This window comes from Phalacrocorax carbo, chromosome 3 (genome assembly GCF_963921805.1).
Source record: "Phalacrocorax carbo chromosome 3, bPhaCar2.1, whole genome shotgun sequence".
Classification (NCBI taxonomy): domain Eukaryota; kingdom Metazoa; phylum Chordata; class Aves; order Suliformes; family Phalacrocoracidae; genus Phalacrocorax; species Phalacrocorax carbo.
In genome coordinates, this window is record NC_087515.1 from 39,653,379 (window position 1) to 39,673,530 (window position 20,152).

At 39.9% G+C, this 20,152-nt stretch overlaps 2 protein-coding genes across 5 annotated transcripts in view; one reads left to right on the plus strand and one right to left on the minus strand.

Annotated features, from left to right (window-relative positions):
* PLEK (pleckstrin) overlaps positions 1 to 9,536 on the minus strand; it is a 68,512-nt gene extending 58,976 nt beyond the window's left edge. Inside the window, exons 1-3 of one of the 3 annotated variants that reach the window (XM_064446637.1) lie at positions 9,279 to 9,536; positions 8,076 to 8,265; positions 6,798 to 6,941 (exon numbers count right to left, since the gene is read on the minus strand). The gene's annotated coding sequence lies outside the window, so the exon portion shown is untranslated. The remainder of the gene's footprint in view (positions 1 to 6,797; positions 6,942 to 8,075; positions 8,266 to 9,278) is intronic. The other 2 variants (XM_064446638.1, XM_064446639.1) reach the window with 2 other exon arrangements.
* Positions 9,537 to 9,670: 134 nt separating this feature from the next.
* Positions 9,671 to 20,152, plus strand: part of PPP3R1 (protein phosphatase 3 regulatory subunit B, alpha) — a 40,276-nt gene continuing 29,794 nt past the window's right edge. For both annotated transcript variants that reach the window (XM_064446641.1, XM_064446640.1), the window contains exon 1: positions 9,671 to 9,917. Coding sequence is in view for 1 of the 2 variants with exons in the window: in XM_064446640.1 (XP_064302710.1) it covers positions 9,915 to 9,917 (3 nt within the window). In the remaining variant the exon portion in view is untranslated. The remainder of the gene's footprint in view (positions 9,918 to 20,152) is intronic.

The following is a 20,152-nucleotide window of genomic DNA, read 5'->3' on the forward strand; positions in this document are numbered from 1 at the left end:
AAAGAATCCTGATTATTTTTTTTTATTTTTCCTCTATAAAAGAACCAGTGTTGGACTTATCGTATGCTGTACATATCATGTACATTTTTTGTAAGCAATTATGGATTATACTATGTAAATATCAATGCACACATAAATACACTATGTATTTGTATAAGAATTTCTGAGTTCTCCATCTAACAGTGCTATTGCCTTTCAAAGAGGACATTTCAAAAGGGGCCTTAAAGTTTACATGCCCACCTGAGATACCTGGTGTGTAAGATCACATAGCAAATGAGTGACAAATTTGGTGGTAAAAATCCTCTATTTAAATCAATGGTGTGAACAGAGTATTAGCAGAGGTTTTCCCAAAGAGATATCCAGAAAAGCACATACACTAGAAATCTTGTCTTAGACTTTAGGGTTAACACTTATCCACATCACAGATGTTAAGTCATTGGTCTGTTAATAGTTGTGGCGAAGAATCACCATGGTCCTGATCAAGGTCTGGCATTCCCAGCTCTACAGGAAACCTAGTACCGAAGTGCTCAGTAATCCCATAAAGCAAAACAGAAATAACAGGGCATAAACTAAGCCTTTCATTGGTCTGCTCAGGGATTCAAGATGCTTCCAGCTCCATCTCATAGCTCAGTGAGCCAGACAATCCCTGGGAAACTATTTTCATCTCTTCACTGGAAGTCATCTGCAGAGTTACCCGCAACCCAAACTTTCTCAAAATATAACTATCCCCAAACTGTCATGAGATACACAGGAGGAGACTCAAAGCTGGCTACTCGTGAATGGAAATCTTGAGCAAAATGCTTAAACTGGCTATGATGCCAAGAACTGAGTATTTTAAGCTTCCATTATTCTATAGCATGCATCTACGGATGTAAGCATTCAGTCAGAATAAACACACACGTGTTCAGAACAAGATAAATGTACATGTTCACTAACAAATTAATAATTTCAGCAGTAGAATGTGCACTGAATATTACTAAAATACCAATAAACTAAAGGACTTGCTACTGGGGAGGCAAGTTCTTCCTTAACAATTACACAAACCAGATACTTAATTGAACACTGTACAATCAAGATATATTCCCAAACCTAGAGTTACAGAACTGCAAGGTTTGGGGGGGGGTGGTGGTGTGGGTGTTTGGGTTTTTTTAGTTTTTAAGTTGTATTTTACTGCAGTTAAAGAACTCCCAAGAACCTAGTGCTTTATCCACAGATCCCAAGAGATTTAGAAGATTGCAGCTCTAACTGCTTCAATGAGGGACGTTTTTCATCTTAGTACCACAAGCTTCACTGGCTTTAGACTTTCTCTGCTCTTTTTTAGCACCTTCACAGCGGCCTTTATCAGGTAGCAGCATTTCCTCTTTTAAAAGTCCATTTGCAGGGTGACTCTGACTTTGCAGGAACTGGGAAGCTCTGAAAGCAACACAGCTCAGATGGGGGGAAGTTTTTTGGTTTGTTTTACTTTTAAAACACTGCTTACTCCACACAACTATTTCAAAGGCTCTGACCTCCCAGGGTCTGCAACAGTTATAGGCTATATCCAAAGACTCTTGAGTGTTGACAATCAGGTTATACTGGAAATTATTTCCCTGGAGAATTAATCTAAAATATACTCTATTGCACTCAGAACAGTGGTGCTTAAAAAAAAAAACCTTCACAGCCCACACAAGAAGGGCTGCAGGTTGTTCAACATGAAAGGTAGATCTCCATTTACGTGTCTGAGAAAAAGAGGAAGCCTTCATATACACTGAACAAACTCTCTCACTGTACCACATGTGGGTACCTCTGGCATGCTATCAATCAAGACTGTCCTGGTCAGCAGAGGGAGAAAGGGGTTCATCACTCCCAAGAGAATTATATATGTGCTGTTCCTCCTCCCTAACAGCAGTCCTTCTCTCTTCCCCAATCCTAAACTAAATCCAGTAGTAAGTGCCACTGTATTTGATCAGAAGACTGGGTATGTATTCCCTGGTATTGAGGTACTAATTAATCCATTTCATCCCAGGGTATGGTTACAGGATGCAGGCACAAAGTGAATGAAAGCTTTCAGTTGCTTATTACTGAGGTCTTGCTCAACATATCACTAGAGCAGGAGAGTTAATATCCAGCAGGGCTAGGTAGTATTGATGCCCTGTATTTATTCTTTGCTATGTATGCCAAAATCAGTAAGTAGTATGCTGCTTCACCATGCCAGGATGGCGTTTCTCAGAATAGTTTCTATTTGCAAGAGGGCCACAAGAAACATTTCCCAGACATGTCTTACACTTTTAGCTCTGCTGGTTAGCAACAGGAAGGTAGAAAAATACTCCTGTGAGCACAAGTCAGCCAGAAAACTGCAAATTACGTTGACCAAAAAGCCACTACTGTGCTGTTTATGCTAGTCCAAAATTGGTGTGAGCTATAACAGGAAGAAGACACTGACTGCAACTACACCAAGAAGGTTTGTCAGAATGGCAGTAGTGTATCATCCATAGGCTGCTGTTACCTAGGGAATAGTGGGTCCAGCAAAACTATACACACCTCAGTAAATCTTTGTCCAGTTTCAACCCCTGCAGCTGCAGCATTACTCAGAGATAACATGCTTACTGTAACACTAAACAAATTTCCATTTTTTTTAATTACCAAATTTACGTGCATTACAGAACTCTCATGGCATTGTGAAGCACAGTTGTGTACTTCACCTACCTGTGCATAAACTCTCCATTGCAATTTTACCAACTATCCCTAAGTCTGCAGAAAGGGTCATGTAACAACTTCAGCTGAATAGGAAGAGATATAGAGTTGAAGTTCTTTCATGATAGTGTGATTTTTTTCAACACAAATAGTCTCATCTCATTAGCATTATCCTGATAACGAGTAATCTGCACTATTCTTTTTTGTGTGATACTGTTCTCTTAAACCTCCATTTGGTTACTTATGCATAAACACAAGCACCCAAGACAAAATGTTCTGTTGAGCTCCTCACCAGCTGAAAAGCATTAGAATCACTATGGCTCTTATTCTTTCTGCCACAGACAAGGCTTTCAAGAGCAGGTTTGTTAAAACTCCTCACATGGAGGACAGCCTGGAATATCTCGTTTTATGATATAAGCTGCTTAAACTAGGGACAGCACGTTTGAGGAGATTATCATTCAGTGGTAAGATTGTTTGGGCTGTAGTAAAATTCCAATGGTGGTGCTTTTATAGTACAACATCTGAAGTTGTTTTCAGTGTGCAAAGCAGGCTAAAATAAAACACAATTTCCAGAGAGCAGAATTCTTCCCTATTGACAGAGGGAAGAAAAATAGTATTGTATGACTAAGTCACCCAAAATTTCATGGTATTTACTTTCATTACTTTCATTTCATTATTTCATTACTTTTTCATATTTTAGCATATTTCATAAGCTATTTTTTTCATAATTCCTTAGGTGACTGTACTACACTAAAAGTGTAGAGACCAAGCATTCAATGGCAGAATCCCCTCCAGCATCAGGGTTGAAAGGATAAAACCTAGGATGTTCAAACACTTCGTATGCAGAACCTGAACCTGCTTTATGGGAACAAAACACAGAATCCTTATCCAGCAGCTTGAGATTAACTTCACTCTTCCACTGAAAGCAGCAGAGCAGGACTGAATCTTCACCCACCACCAAGGAGCCGAGGTGATTTTCTAGTCCCGTGCTGCAGATCCAGAGTATCTGAAGACTACCACATTGAGCAAAAGGCAGGATCCAATGATGACCCAAACACTGACAGACAGGCACAGATAACAGACTAGGTGTTTTGCACCTCGAGAAGAGCATCACCAAAACCAGTTTCACCATGTCTGAAGTACTAAAACCTGTCACAGCTACAAAAATACAGGTAGTATTCTGTATTAACGCTACATTAGTTCCTTAAATGCACTTCTGAACTACTGTGGCAAAAAAAAAAAAATCACATCCTGTAGCAAACAGACCTAAATGGCATATGGGGTAATACTCCCTCCTATTTCTCAGACTGAAATTACAAACCACACAGTCATCAACAAACTCCCATACATAGAACAGAGGCAGAGAGTGGAGAATCACACACACACGGTGCTTACCTCAGTGCGGTCTCCTCAGCTAAGGCGGCCTTGAACATTTATTTACATGAATACATGTGATCATACTGCATCAGGTTTTCCTTGAAAGTTCTAACAAGCTACTTCATTTTCATTTACAGTGCTGTCATTTGTGTGAAAAACAGATTACATGAGCACTAAGATCACAGCAATAGGAGTTATGGAAAAATGCACAGCTAAGATGGATACAATTTACCATATCATACCACAGACAGCATTTGTTAATGCAATTATTTTTTTCTCTTCCATGACAACAAAAAAGGTTAATAGATACAGAAGTTCACACTACATTAAACTCCCCACAACACATACTGATATGCTAAAAGATACTCCACATGACAACATAATCTGATTTTTCTTAGTTTTGAAAGAGTCAGGTTACTTTGGTATTCAAAATTTGTCCCCAACTCAAACTGCTAGGGGATCAACAATCAAGCAATTCCCCAGTTTTCTCTCTGCCACAAGAAAGAAATAAAGAAAAAATTACGACCTTTTGGCATTGTTTCAGTTCAGACTTTGATGTTTCACTATTAAATAACCGGTCTAGTTAGCTGGCTGAATCATCACCTTCAGGATTTGTACTGGCCAAAACCTGAACAAGTCAGCCAACACATGACCAGCGATTAAAACAGGTACCACCTTAAAATAATTTGATTGTTTCCACAAGATTGAAGTTATATACATTAATAGCTCATTAATATCCCATGCAGGCCAATTTCTACTCCTAATCAGTTACTGCAAGAAGATAAGAACTTCACAAGTCAGACCGACACACGTATATCTGTAGCAGGGTTAAACAAAAGCAACAAGCCTTTACAATGGTGGTAGGTAAGCACATCAGTGGAAAAAAAAAAAATCAAACACTGTACTCGTGCTTGCAGCACTTGCCTCCAGTTCTTGCAAGGTCTTTGAGTAGTCAGCCCACAGCTCTTATCAAAGTTTCCCAAAACAAAAGTCTTCAGAAGAAAGCAGTCAATTATACCAACCCTCTAGCTACAGCTGGATGCGATGAAGAAATTTTATCAGCTGCTAGGCAAATAAGATCACTACATGAAATTATTATGCAAACAGCAGTCTCAAGAAAAGTGTAACCTTTTAGTCTCAAACATCCTTGCAAATTGTTTCCATGTATTTGTTCTGCAGAGAGCTATCTGATACAGTGATATGATTACAGGCACAGGGTCAAAGATACAGAAAGCATTTTTGTCCCCAGCTTATCCTAGCCAGAACTGCCAGTAAGTCTAGGAAATCAGAAGACCACTCTTTATATAACCCAGTTAAAAAAAAAGTTTCATGCAGTGATTTTCAATCTGTGGCTCAAAGTCCTTGGGGGCTGTTAACTGCCACCAAGAGCTGAAAAGGGTACCTGAAGAAATAATCCCACTATCAGGACACTGAATTCACACCACCTTGGGCAGGAAGATCCACAGATCAGAAGCATTTACAACCACTGTTCAGTAAATGCACATATGCTAGAGACAACTGTACATCTGCACTTGCAGTAGCACTTTGAAATCCAGCATCCTGCAGTGAGGCAAAATGAACCAACGGGTAACCAAAAATCACGCTATTAAACAACCAATGGCTTCACAAGGCTTCTGTTGCCTGCACCTTTCTTCTGGTCTTAAGGAAAGTCCTGTTCTTCATTTTCTAGGTAGAGAGAGCAGCGTTCCCCTGTGTCCCTAACCATTTCATTTGACTAATTTTTCCAGCTGTGCCTTACTGGATCTGAAAAGTAACATCTCCTCCTCCTCCCAGATCTTGGCAATTTATACATGCTCTCACAAATATGCAAGAAAATAAGGGCAGGCTCCCTTTGATTTCTTTCAACTGAAAAGACAGATGTAGGTGTAAGAGCAATACAATGAGAGGTACTTTATCTTTCCAACCATTTGTCAGTTCTAGTCATTATAGTATCTTTAGATTTGCTTATTATTCTACCTGTTATTACAAATGAAATGAGATTAATAAATACAGTGTATAGGTTTTACAGACAATAGAGTCCAGGACCTGCACTAATAAAGCAAGTAAAACATGCTGAGAAAGGACAGTTTTCATTTCTATCTAAAAAGGCTTCCTCTTTTGCTGATAAAATACAGCTTCCCCTGCTCACTTTAGCTGAAAGCACTTTCCCTCAAAGGCAGTTCATAAAAGGTGGCTTTCCTTTTTTCCTTCTAGAGCATTAAATAATAAGAGTTTATTTATTTTTATAAACTGCTACTAGAGCCCATAAGATCATGTATATGCTTAAAAATAATATATTTTCAAGCTTTACTGCACTGTCCCAAGAGTTTACCTGCTTTGCTGGGAAAAGCTGCTTACGGCCTGTTAAGCATCAGGGCAGAAGATTATTTAATTAGGTAGCAGCCCTCGCCCTGGGTTTACAGAGAGGGGAATGCTCCACACAAATTGCATCCAACTACATATAAACATATCTCACTCATAAGTGAAGACCAGCACAAGGCAAGACCAAGAAGGATATGATTGGGGGATCAAAGATACATGCTACATCAATAAACTTCAAAACTTAGATTAGGCATCACAACTAGCACTTTAAAAGAAGCATGCTAGGAAAAGAAGTGCAGCTAGAGTCCAGACACATAAGCAGGAACACAGAAATTGTTTTCCAGACATTAGGTCAAGCACTATGCAAACCACATCATTATTGTTAATAACACTGAAGAACCCAAAGAAGTACAGAGTTTACATACCTGGTAATTTATCTGTAGCTAGAACAGCTTCCAAATACATGGAGATACATATATTTATCCTAGTTTGAATGGTTGTAATTACACTGCAGAGGAGCTTTACTAAAACCAGAAACCGACAAAACACAGCACTGTCTGAAACTTACTCTAAAAAAAACAAAACCAAAAACATTCAAATATCAATATTTGCAAAAATACTAGTCAGAAATACAGATAATATAATGCAAAGAGTTAAATGCAAGTCATGGTTTTCTACAGGCTCTTATCTGCACACTAACACCATCTTCCATCTTTAACTTCTTTTAGAAGTCAGATAGAAAAGCAACTTTGACACATTTGCACAACAGATAAAGAATTAAAAACAAATTAGCTCATATTTGTGTTGCATCTAGAGGTTCAAAACTACTAGCAGTGACATAACTGCAATACAAGATGAAAATTATATTTTCATAAGTTCTTGGCTGTCTTTACTCGGAACTTAAAAAGGTAACAGTTAAGGTATTGTATTCCTCATTTCTGTTAATTTTAGCTCCGTTACATTATGCAATAGGAATTCTAGCCCTATTTAACACAATTTAGCTGATTTTACTCCAGATTTGCACCTGCTCAATAAGGCTGCAGTGACAGAGATGTAAGCAGCAAGACTGTTTAACAACAGAATTTCTTTTCTTTTTGGAGATCTTAGGTTATTATTTTTTATTTTTTGGCTAGAGTCCAGCCAGTTTGAATACTAGTTTTCAGTGAAATCTAGGAACCCTTTATTTCTAGTCATCCGAGCAACTAGAATATTTTTAACACACACACACACCCCCCCCCCAAAAAGAAGAGTTGTCCTGTATCTGTTAATAAGGAAGGAAATTCCTTCCCTGGATCAGACCATTTTAGCACATATAACCCCTCACTGTGACCAGGCCCAGGTTCCTACCAGCACGGCCTTTTTGCTGAGTTGCTATTAACTTGAAGTTTACAGTTACGCATTAGTGTTTGTTTTGCTTTCTTCTGGTGCAAATTACCACCACTTAGTTTCACTCATCCCCATGTTCTTAATTTACTTATTTTTGCTAGATTTTTCTGTGCACTGTCCCTAATCCACTCCTCGTCCTACCTGGTCAACCTCACCCATTCCTGCAGATACAAAGGCATGCTGAATATCAGTTTCCAAACAGACCCTTTGTCAGCCATTAACAATCTCTAAGAACTGCCCATTTATCACCATGTTTTGCTTCAATCTTTTAGATGAGACCTTCTAATCTGTTCTTTAACTTCATGGTCACCCTTTACCTAGTTTCCTGATGAGGCTTCCATATAGGAGATTCCCCGTGCCTCTTAGCATTTGTACATCAGCATTTGATTTCAAGATTCCAGGTTCCTCCAGGAACTCTTAAGATGGCTAGCCTTTGCTAGCCTTAGAGCAGTTCACACTTCCACAAACAGGGCAACAGTGATGAAGCAGTTCGTTTTCCAGGAGAAGCTGAAGGGAGAGGAAATTACCATTTTAGACTGGAAAGCTCATGCCTGGCTACAGCTCTAAAAAATTAACCTGGTTTTAAAGTAATAATCTAGTCTTCCTGTTCGCCCACAAATTAGGTTGCCATTCACCTTGAACTTGGCAGGATTGATTTGCATTTCCTTGGCAAACCACCTAGCTATTGTCAGCCAAATAGCAAATGCCTGAAAAACAACATCAACATGGTGGTACTGAATCTTCTTTTTGGCAGTATTAACACAACAATATTTTATATGTAATTATTATTTTCACATCACCACTTCATTTGTCACAGTGTTATGCGCTGTGTCATGGTGCTCCAAAATAAACACATTCAGCTGAGCGAGCACAGAAAGAAGGGCAAAACCAGCAAAGGGAATGTGAAATCAACCCATCTTTACTCACTATCTTGCTTTACTCTTCACAGAGGTTTTTAAAGGTGTCATCTGGCCTACTTAAAACCACAATATAGAGATCACTCCCTGAGGGTCAGCCTTACTTATGTAAGCAGTTGCACTGCCCTAAATCTTGCCTCAAAAGGGTTACTAAGGCTACATCTTTCATCTTAGTTTGCATCCAAGTGTATCAGTCATTTTATTTTGCAAACTATCCAAGGTACAAAGTATTAACTACTGGCATGAAACCACAAACATACATGTAAACACTTTCAAGAATTATCTCATTACAGCACAAATCCTTGAGTTTTGTGTAATTGTTAACACTACTGAAACACAATATCCTAAAATCTCTTTAAGTACTGAGTACCTTCCAGCTTGGATAGCCTCTTGCAAGTAACATTAAAAAAAAACCTGTATAAAAGTAAACCAACCCAAATATAAGAAGAGCAGGCACCACTCAGAGCCATGCTTCCAAAGGCCTGCCTGCACCAAGCTGTCTTCCTGCCTAGAGGTTTTTGGCTTTTTTTTCACTTTGCATGCACAGAAGTAACACAAAGAATAAGGAAAGAAGCAAAAGCAGTCAGAGCTCCAGCAGTGCACCTTATGAAGCAGCTGAAAAGGACCAGCCTAAGCTGAGGGTGGATGAGGACACAGGGACATTCAGCAGTTCTGACAACCCTCAGAACACTTGAGAAAACCTTTCCCTGGGCAGAGGACTAAGGCAGCAGAAACAAGCCTATCTTGTGGTAACACTCAGTACCCAAAACCTTGTAAAAGGGACCTCCTAGGAGCAGAGCAGCCCCTCAGCTGAGCCTCCCGCATCCTAGCCTTCACAGAACCTTCTATCCCGCTCCCAGTGAGCCAACCAGAATAACAATAACCACAACAACCCACCTACAACCCCTCCCGCCGCCATTTTGTACTCCCCTCCTCTCCCTTCCCTCCCCCGACTCGCTGCCTGACGTCACGGCCGCGCCCCGCCCCCTCCGGGAGGGTGCCCGGATGTGGGAGGCCCCGCCCCCGCTGCCGAGCGTTAGCGCCGCTCGCGCCCCCTCCCTCGCTCGTTCCCTGTGCGCCGTTGCGGGTCAGCGCGAGCCACTGCTGCAGTGAGGGGAGACCCAACCGGAGTCGACGGTAGCGGCGGGCCCGGGGCGCGGCGGCGGCGAACACGTAACAGCGAGGCCGGGGCTCGGTGGATTCATCTGCGGGGGAGACGCCTGACGCTTACCCGCCGCCATGGTGAGGACCTTCCCTCACTTCCCCTCCCCGCGGAGCCCCCCACTCTCGCCCTGCCGGAATATTCCAGACCTGGCCGTGCCGCGGGGGTGGGGGGCGAGGCGACGTGACAGCCCCGGGGCCCGGTCCGGCCCGGCCACCGCTCCGCCTCGCTGCTGCTGCCCTGCCTCTGACCCGTCTCCCCCGCCTCCCGTCCCCGAGCTGTCCACGTCCTCCCACGGGCGAGCGCCTCGCTAGGCTTCCCTCCCCTCCATGTGGGCCGCCGCTGTGGCCACCCCGCGCCTCTCCCCGGGGACAGGCGCGTCCCCCCCGCTTCCCCTCCGCCGCCCACGGCCGCTGCCTCGCCCCCGTGCGCCCCGCTGCCTCCCCGCCTACTCCCTTCGCCGTCCCGGGGGCGCTCATTGGGTTCGGCCCTTCCCCTTCTCCCCACCCCCAGCCTCACTCCCGGCACCCCCTCACCGCACCCCCCGCCCCCAAACGCCCTCCCCCCCCTTTCCCCTCTGTGGGTTCGTGTTCCCCCGCTTCATCTGTTTTCCAGATGTATCAGCAGCGCCCTAAGTAAGCCCGGCATTTTGGTAGCGATGTCTTGTGGGGGTTATTTTGCAATCTCAATAGGGTTCCCCCCCACCCTTGGTGCAGCAGCGTTTTTCTGTTCATGTGCAGACCGGAAAGCTATAATGCACGTAGCCCATGGCAGGGAGACAGGCTAGATAATGTATACTTTAATTGGCCCGAGTTAAGAAAGCTGACACTTCAAATATGATAGGCATGTGGGTTTTGAGACTGCAGGAAGAAGGTATGCGGTATGTCCAGGTGCGTGTATTTGAATCGCTGTGTTTTTTAAATCATGACGATTTAAATTTCCCTTTTACTGCCGTAAAATTAACCCAGAGATACAGTATGGAGTCCTGTAGTATTTTACGTCGACACTAGGGGTGTCTCCTGCTTTTCACCGCTGCCAAGAAATCAACGCCCTCTTTTAATAAACATTTATTTTAGCCTAAATTATCCAGTACCCTGGCTGCAGGAAGACTCTGGCAATATTTGGTTTTACAGCTGGAGAAATATAAGTGGTTTAAACTTTATAGCTCTTAACCCTTTAAGAGTAAGCCCAGCTGTTTATCACATTTCACATTAGACCTCATAGGGCCTGGAAGCCAAAAAGCAGTTTCCTTTTGTTTTTAAGCAGGGGATCACAGTCTTTCATTTAAAAAATAAAGTTGTAGCAGAAACTGATGCACCATGCGTAGGCTGTCTTTGCTGTACACTTTCATGTCTTAGATGTGCATTTGGAGAATTATATTGACATGTATAAAGGTTTGGTTTCAACTGGGGACTAAATCAGCGTGCTTACTGAATGCCTTCACGCAGTTTTGGAGTATGTTAGGACAGTGAGGAAAGAAGGCTCATATTTTGAGAACAAGTTATTAATGAAGTTGAGACTTCAGAAGAAAAGTTATAATTAGAACATCATGGTTGCAGTACTGCTAATTGCTATGAATATATATATGAACAGCGACCATCTTCCACACAGCAATTGTGCTCATACTGCCATTAGTTGGATCTGTTGTGAAAATTTTGTTCTCAAAGAATTGCCTGATGAGGTATGCTAATGTTGCATAAAAGGAAAGAAAGTGTTATTTAACCATGGTGCCTAGTGTGTTAGTGACCTGTGATGAACTTAGCTTTCAGGTATGATTAACTGTGATTATTTTTTTCCTCCATTCCCTGCTGGCATCTTTTGTTATAATCATGTTGATTATTACTTTGTGACTTCTTGAATGGTGTTTGTGTATGATCAATTGCAATGTGTAAGTGCAGATGCTGGGGAAAAAAAGTATGCTGGGTGTCATCTCTACCAGTAAAGGTGTTCATTTGGTCATGTAGGAAGTAACAACACCAGGAGAGTTTTCACTGTAGGTGTATCAGTATCCTGGTTCTGCTGACACCTGATTTTAGGTGCCTTGTAGTCTGAAAACCAAGCTAAAACTAACCCGGTGATAAACAGTAAAAATAGTTGCCATTCTTTTTACTGTTATTACCCTGTGGTAATTACATTACACTGAAAGAGTTCACTTTTAAAGAAGAAGTAGAGTAGATCTTCTTTCAACCTTTCCTTTGTTAGAATAGAACAATTCTTTTTCACAGTCCAGCGTAACATTTCTTTTGTGTTCTCACAGGACCAGAGAGCTGACAGTTTATAGTGAAGAGAGAGGTGGATGTATTGTTGTATGAATAGCAGGTAGCTTAAGATAAAACAAACATCTAGTGAGTCAAAGAATGTAGCTCTGGATGTTTTCGTATAGCCAGTTCTAAAATAATCTGTCAGGCAGAGCATAAGATGAGTCCATTACATAATGCTAGAAGTGATGTTGATATGCTATTTCTGTCGGAGTTGACTTAGCAAGTTTTTCCAACGAGGAGTATTTTCTAGGAAAAGGTAAATAGCACAGATAGATGCTACTAAACAATCTTGGTTTTGGATAGCTAAATTCTGTTTTCCTGGGATGGTCTGCATTCTGGTTCGTATCCAGCTCTTGAACTATGTAGTTGTAGGACAGAAGACACAATTCCAGAGGACTTACCCAAACCATGTTATGTAGTGCACCCATCTTCTCAGCTAGACTCTATTGAGTTGTTTTGGCTTGAGTAGTGGTGCTTCTGGCGCATTTTCTTCTGCTGAAGCTGATCTAACAGAGTTTCTAAATTACTGAAGCCAAGAACCACCAAAACATCTTTTGCGATAGAACACCACCACACCCACCCCTGCTCCCCCCACCCCGCCGAAGACTATCTTGAATAATTGTTTACTGTTTAGCAGGGAGGGTGTTAAATAAGTTGGTTCTTAGCTGAAGAAAAAACTAATTATTCTGTTACCAAATCATCATTTCACTGCTATCATTACAAACATCTGAATAGGCAGTTGAGTTTTGTAACAGGTGGCAGGAACTGAGAGGCACTCACATGGTCTGTCTTATGTCTTACAGCCTACTGGGGGTCTTCTGGCAAAGGTGGAATAACTGGTCTATGATTCAAACTGTGAAGCTCATGTGTAGGTCTTAAGAAGTATTTGGTAGGCTTATTTAAGCCATTTTAATAAAAGATATTATTTTGGAAGAAATCTTCAGAGGCGTGGTTTGAGGCCAATTTGAGTATGTAAGTTTACTTTGTGAGCTACAAAGGAAGGCAGATCTTGTTGGTGGAGGAGGAAAGACTTTTTAAAATAATTACATTTTTTACTTTCTGCAGCAGAAGTGTCTTTATATGGTTAAACTATTTAACAATAGGGAGGAATGAAAACTGAGGAGTTTGGGGGCAAATGGTTTGTGGTGGGTGTGCCTCAGGAACGTCAGAATTATCATCTTCTAAGGCATCTGACTTAGCACTAGGAGGAAAGCTTTAAGGGAGCGAGATTAATAACATCTAAATTGGAGTCTTTTTATTCATATCTTAAAGGAGATGAGATGATATCTTCTGTTCATCAGTGCCAGAAAAGGAGGCATCAGTAATTCTGATATTTCTGGGGAAACAAATGAGGCAGAAATGCACATTTTCCTGCCAAACCATTTCTTGGTCTGCTTCTGCCTCCTTATTTCCCTCATTTTTATATGCCAGAAAGACATGCAAAAAGTTATTAGGGTGTAGCCAAGCTACTACAAGAATTTTTTTCAGTTTTGATTGACATAATACATACTTTCAAGAAGAAATGAATCTAGCAGTGAAGATCTTAGATTTCTAGCAGCTGGTTGTTGAATCAGTGGTTACCTGGCAGTGACACAGGAATAGCTTTTTTAATTGTACGTATGCTTAATAATGTCACCCTACTGTAATCAAAAATTACACTTGTATAAGGTTTTTTCAACATTGCCTTTATTTCCCTGCTAGTAAGATAATTCTTTTGCTTTCCCTTCCCTTTTTAACTGCCCGTGTTTAGCTGAGTTTTGTTAATGAAAATGGTATCCTCTCCTAAAATGTAAGGCTGACTGATAGTTGAGCCTGAAACTGTTAAGACTTTCATTTAATTATATGAAATGGTGACCAAAAATTGTGTTCATAGGAAAAACTTCTTGTAATTTGAGCTTATATGACTTCTTGAAAGCAATTTGCTCTTGCTTTTCTGGCCCCTCCTCTTTCCTCCCAAGCCTGTCCTCCCTGCTCTGGGTAGTATCATTTCTGAGTTTCTAGTTGGGAGAAAAACTGCACTGCGCTGTTCTGTGTTGATTAGGAGCCAATTCATTTAGTGACAAATTTCCCAATTTTCCATCCTTTCCTCCTTGCCTATATGTTCTTCCCTTTTCCTAAGGTTGTTTGTTCCTGTGTGTTTCCTACAGAAAGACCACTGGGCAAAGGGGGCTGGCCGTTCCCATGCTTCCTACATGCTAGTTTGTTGCCAGAATCATCAGCAGAAATAAGGAAGGTGTTACTGTGTGATGTCCTTGTCGTGATCAAACTCCTCTGCTTCTGGAGGAGCGAGCACTGCAAGATTGGGGGAGTAATGATGAGAGGCATGGATCTACATCAAGAGAGAGGAGTGAAAAATGCTTATTCTTGAAGGTTACACAGTTGGAACCTTCTGAGCAGGATATTGTAAGAAAATAAGTACCATGTTTTACATGTATGCCCCTGTTAATTAAAACAGAAAAAAGCTGGAACTCCTGGAAACTGTAAGAAATTTATTGGCTGACTTGATCATAAAAGTTACTTAAATATGTTCTTTCTATCCCAAAGACTGTAAGAGATTATCTTGCTGTGCTCTTGTGAAGCTGGTAAATATTGTCCTTGTTCTACAAATGAAAAAGGTTGAGGTTGTGGCAGGGTAATAACTTATCCAAGGCCCTTTTTATTGTTTAGAAGTTAACATGTTGGAAATGAATAATGTGTTTGTAACTCTAAAAATAACAAGTCTAAATGAAATTAACTGCTACGAATTTTGAGGTCTTGGGCCTGCTGAATTATTAGAGTTAGAATGCAGCTGCTAGAAAACTTGCTGTACACTGTCCACTTGGCTTAAGGCATGTGATGATGTGCAGGGGTTGAAAACTTGGTCATATATTGCCTTCTTTGAACACCTCTATAGCACTGTGTTAGCCACTTAAAGTGACTTCTTTCAGAGACTCAGACCTGGAAATGGGCCTTTTATATGCCATAAAAGCTATGCAGTTTCTTAGATGTCAGTGGTCTGGTCTTGACACCAGCAGTTTGAGAAAGATCTACAAAGATTGCCTTAATGTGCTGAATGAAGTGGGACAGACTTGGATATCAATCAGTATCTATTAATCTGGAATAGATAGATCTTTCAGTGTGCCTGTTCAAGTGTTTTGGGAATGTTTTCACTGCTGTTTCCCTGGATCAGTAATCAGGGAGCAGAAATGACTTGAAATCGATGATTTTGTAATGATTTACAAGACCAGAAGCAATATATTCCACTTGACATGTGATGTAGCTAGATTATTTTGGTCTCCTTTTGAAATACTCTATTTCTGTACTAATATTGAATATCAAGATAAGTTTAACCAGGGTTAAACTTAAACTATGGCTTGTCTTCCTATTCAGGTCTGCTCTATATAATTTGAATGGCAAAAGTCTGTAGAGTTGGTTGTGGTTTTTTTCAGGTGTGTCTAAGAATAAACCCCACATCTTTCAAGTGAAGTAGTTTTCTGAGTGACAGTTCTTTTAAATAGGAAAATTTAATCTTGAAATTTTATGTAGCTTTCTAAATGTGTAACTTGAAAATTTTAATTTGGTGACTATACTTTAAGCCTTTTCCACATACAGAAAGACCATTAAAATATTTTATATGTTGCTTTTAGATTGTCCCTAGCACAGCCACAACTCCATTGTTACTTTAACTGCTTGAAAAAACTATGTAGATGGCACAAAAAAGGCTGGAGACTATATCTGACTTGCTTGTAACTTGACAGTGAGTTGGCCCTGTTATTGATACTCTGTTCCACAAACAGGGAAGAATCCCTAGTGATATAAATAATAATCTTTAACTGTGTGAAAGAAGCCTCAGAAACCCTTTAAATGCTTTGGATTAAAGGACAGCATTGCTTATGAACTGCCAATAAAAATCTTGGCTTCCAAGCTGTAAACAGGTTGTGCCAGTTAATGCACTCAGGTGAATATTTGTGAAGTCTGTGTTGATGGACATTTTTAAGCAAACTGTTAAGGCAAAGAACCGGAACTCCCCCAGTAAGTTGATACTGTGTCTATTTTAAAAAGCTTATGCAGTCACCTTGAAGTTCACAAACACCTTATATCATTGTCTAAGGTAAAGTAGGAATTTAACATATGGCTTACTACATTTTTTTTAAAAGAACTTCAGTCAGAATTTGGGAGGGGAAGGATGGGGAAGCAGATAGGAAGGCAGGGTTAATGTGTTTCTGGGAAGAAACCCAGCTACTGGAAAAGTGGATTCAGCTGTGATTTTCACAAGAATATAATCTTAGGATCATCTTCAAATGCCGTGGAACTTCTTTTCTTCCTCTGGTATATTTGTGACAAATATGGAGGCTTTTTACTCTTTATTTTAAGCAGCTGGAAACTGTGAAGAAGGACCTCAGCTACAGTACTCCTCTCTCTGCCCCTTCTCCATTGTCACCCCGTGAATAGCTCCTCTGTGTATGTTATCAGATGTTTTGGTTTTTTGTAATAGGTAGTAAAAGACAAAACAACTGTTGTTTCACTGCTGACTGTGTAGGTTCTGAATAGTGTCACTGGAGTTGAAAGTCACTTGAATTCCCTCTGCTTGATTATACTATGGCTAGCAGAGAGGACTTTAAAAGGAGTTTTTTTGAAAAAAGCTCCACAGAGATGACTGTCATAAGGCCTGAGCTTATGATGGAGAATTTCTTATGTACTTTGTAAGCATGATGACTGAACAGCTTTTTTCAGCATTGTGTATGTAATTATGTTCTCTTGGGGAAATTTAATTTAATATTGAGCCACTGCTTAACAGGCTTAGCACCTTGGTGTCTGAGCAGTCATGGGTCAGTTCTGTTGATAACCCTGAAGGAACGTTTCACAGATTTCACAAATAAAAGCTTGATTGCATGCAGATCTGCTTACAAGTATAGAAAAGAATAATTATAAATAGAACTTCTAAACATCAATAACAAAAAAATGCCATATGAATAAGTAGACCTGATTTTTATATGTGACTTAAGTAGACTATCTTAGCACTCTAATCACTGTTCTTCATAGGGTTGTCTGGTAAAATATCTGTTCCCTACTTACTTTTAAACTTTCAGGGATTCTTATAAAAATGGTGTTAGTTTTCCTGAAGTAGTTTATTCAAAACTCTAGGTTTGGTTATTTTAGTAGTAAGAGTAAAGTATTTGCATTGGTACCACTGGTGTTATTTTTATTTCAGACAGTGCATTGAAAAATAAGGTTAGTGACAAATGTAATTTATAAAATATGAAAGGTTAGTAAGTTTGAATGTTGTGTAGCCTTGAATGTTAGAGTCCAGCTCTAGTGTTGGTGCAGCTGAGTTTGCCAGTTTGGTTCTGAAAAACTGTTTTGAGAGGCATTGACAAAATGAACAGTGAGCCAGAAGGTGGCCAAATTCCCTTTCTTGGTGAGAAAACAGTCATGTGAGTAAAAGGGACTAAAACTGAGGGGAAGTAGAAGATGGTGGTTTAAGATTTAGACATTGTATGTCTAAATGGTGTAGTAGTACTGTAATGCTCTATAGTGGGGGGCAGAGCAGCTAAAGATTCCAGAAAAACTGGGAAGAATTGGTTTGAGTGGGTGATTTTTTAGCAATAGTTTTTCATCTTGGCCACTCCTCAGAGGTATTGTTTAGCATCTGTGCAGTGTCATAAATGTTTTGTGAAGTCAATCCCTGTTACCCAGCATCACTCAGAACATTTAAAATGTTTTCGAATTAGAAATGTTGTTTGATTTGCAGTTCATATTAGACTGGTGTACTAATATATACATATTATGCTGCCTTTAAGGCTTGCAAGCAATAAATATTTGGAAGTATAGCTTACAAAGAGTGAAGATGGGAAGTAGAAGGAAGATGGTAGCCAGTGGTTCTGTGGGCAGCTTGTGTATATCTGCACTGTTGTATCAGTTAATCTTTGGGGGATGGATGCAGCTTTTGTGCTGTGCCTTGGACTAGGATGACTAGATTCTTGATTGTAAGCCTCCAGAGTAACTGGTAATTATTACTGGAAGTCACTGGGGCTCTGCAGAGGTGCATCTACTTGACTTATTTTGGGACCTGTGGACCCAATAAATAGTGGTAATTTTTCTAATGCTGCTTTGTGTGTACTTTTATGCTTGTTTTTATGTACATTTACAACTTAAGAAAATTTACAGCTCTTCAGGACAGCTGTTTTTAATTGTACTGCTAGTTACAGCAATTAATAAGCTTAGATTTCTGACAGGATGAAGGAATAATGCTAACATCTGTAAGTAAACGAAATTTTTTTATAATTCTTCAAACATTTGACACACGATTGTTTATAAGCTACTGAAACTGGGTTGGAATTCTGATTTAATCTAAGTACCCTTTTATTAGCTTGTAGCAAAAGTGCTAGATGGCTCTATTTGATACTGACTGTTAGATATTTGCATTCCTGTACATAAATATAAGCAACAAGTCAGTTCCTGCCCTGAAGAACTTAACCTAAAATATTATTTTTAATTGCATTTGAATATTACTTCATATAACCAACTCCTGAATGGATATCACCTCAGTGTTATGATTTAAAAAAAGTCAGTATTTGCTCCACGACATGGGTCATATAAAAACCCCGAATATTTCAAGAATTTTTGAATATTCCATAGCAGTGAAAATCTTAATTGAAAGCAGTGTGGGGGTTTTTTTTTGTGTCTCACTGTGTTTCATTTTGCTTTCCTTTGATCAGGAAGTCTATGATAATGATAATTGGAAGACTTTGGAAATCTACAGTGCATCTTTTTCGGGAAATAAATTCCTAATTTGCTAGAAACTTTAGAATGCTGGAAATTCTAAATATTCACTTAGAATGGAAGCTGGTAGTGCCTGGAAGACCTGTCTAATGTTTTGTAAAATTCTTGATATTTTAATTACAATGGTTTTGATCCCACTGTATTGGACCACAGTGTTGTTAGGGCCTGTTTTCAAACCACATGACTCATCTTTATTCTTTACTGAATTCTTCACGAGTCCTTGAGTGGCATAAACTAAACCAGAGCTTGTTAAAATGTCTCAATTTAAGAGCTGACAGCTGTAAGTTTTGATGCAGTTATTTTCCTTTGGAAAAAAAATAGAACTAAGTATTAAGATTAGTGTTAACTGTTAGAGATGGTTAAGAATACTGGAATACAATCTCTGTTTTGCAGATTCTGTATCTATGCAACAGTTCCCCTTCAGCACAGTCTGCTTCTTCCTTTGATTTGTGCATCTTGCCCAGTTCTGCATCTTTGCCTGGTTGATTGTTTTCTGTTCTTGCCAGTTCCATGGAATCAAATCCCATTTTTGAACTATCTTTTCTGTTCAGATACATGTCCTTTACAGAATTTTTTGCAGTGTTCTTCAGCCTCTTTTGTGATAGATCCTGAATGACATTTTCTTAATTGTCTACCTTCTCTTGGTCTTTTTTTGCGGTACTGTTTCCATTTTCTCTTTTCTTGTCGGTCAGCTGTAAGACACTTGCCTCCTTGTTGTTGTTTTTTTTTTTTTCAAACTCTAATTACTCTTTTTCTCACTAAGTAGTATTAAACTGTTTATAAGTTTCTTAAATGGGAAGGGCTGGTGACAGCATCTATCTATGCAACCTGTTTCTGTGCTCTTGTACTATTTGATCAAGTACTGTACACTGACTTCTGTGACTTTAACCTGAAACTTTAAGTCCTTGTGCATAACTGATGACACAAGGCATCAATTAGATGCCTTGATGCCTTGTGGCATCACCAGTGTGAATTGGTGGTATTCTTTGAGTCGGCACTTAAACTTCCCAGCTCAAGGATGTTTGACTCTCTTAAACTGTTTGATGCAGCTTTACAGCATAAAACAGTCTGCTTTCTTTTCCCTCCAGGCCATCTCAGATACATTTAAAAGTATCTGTGCAACCCTTCCTAAAGCCATAACCTTTGCAGTTTGCTCATTACTGAATACACTGTTAAAATCTTAAAAACTTAGGGTAATCAGTTGGTAGAGAAACATGTGCTGGTCATATTGTTCTTGAGTATTTCCAACTTATTTCTGTGAATAGGGAATTATATTCAACTGTTGTATAATC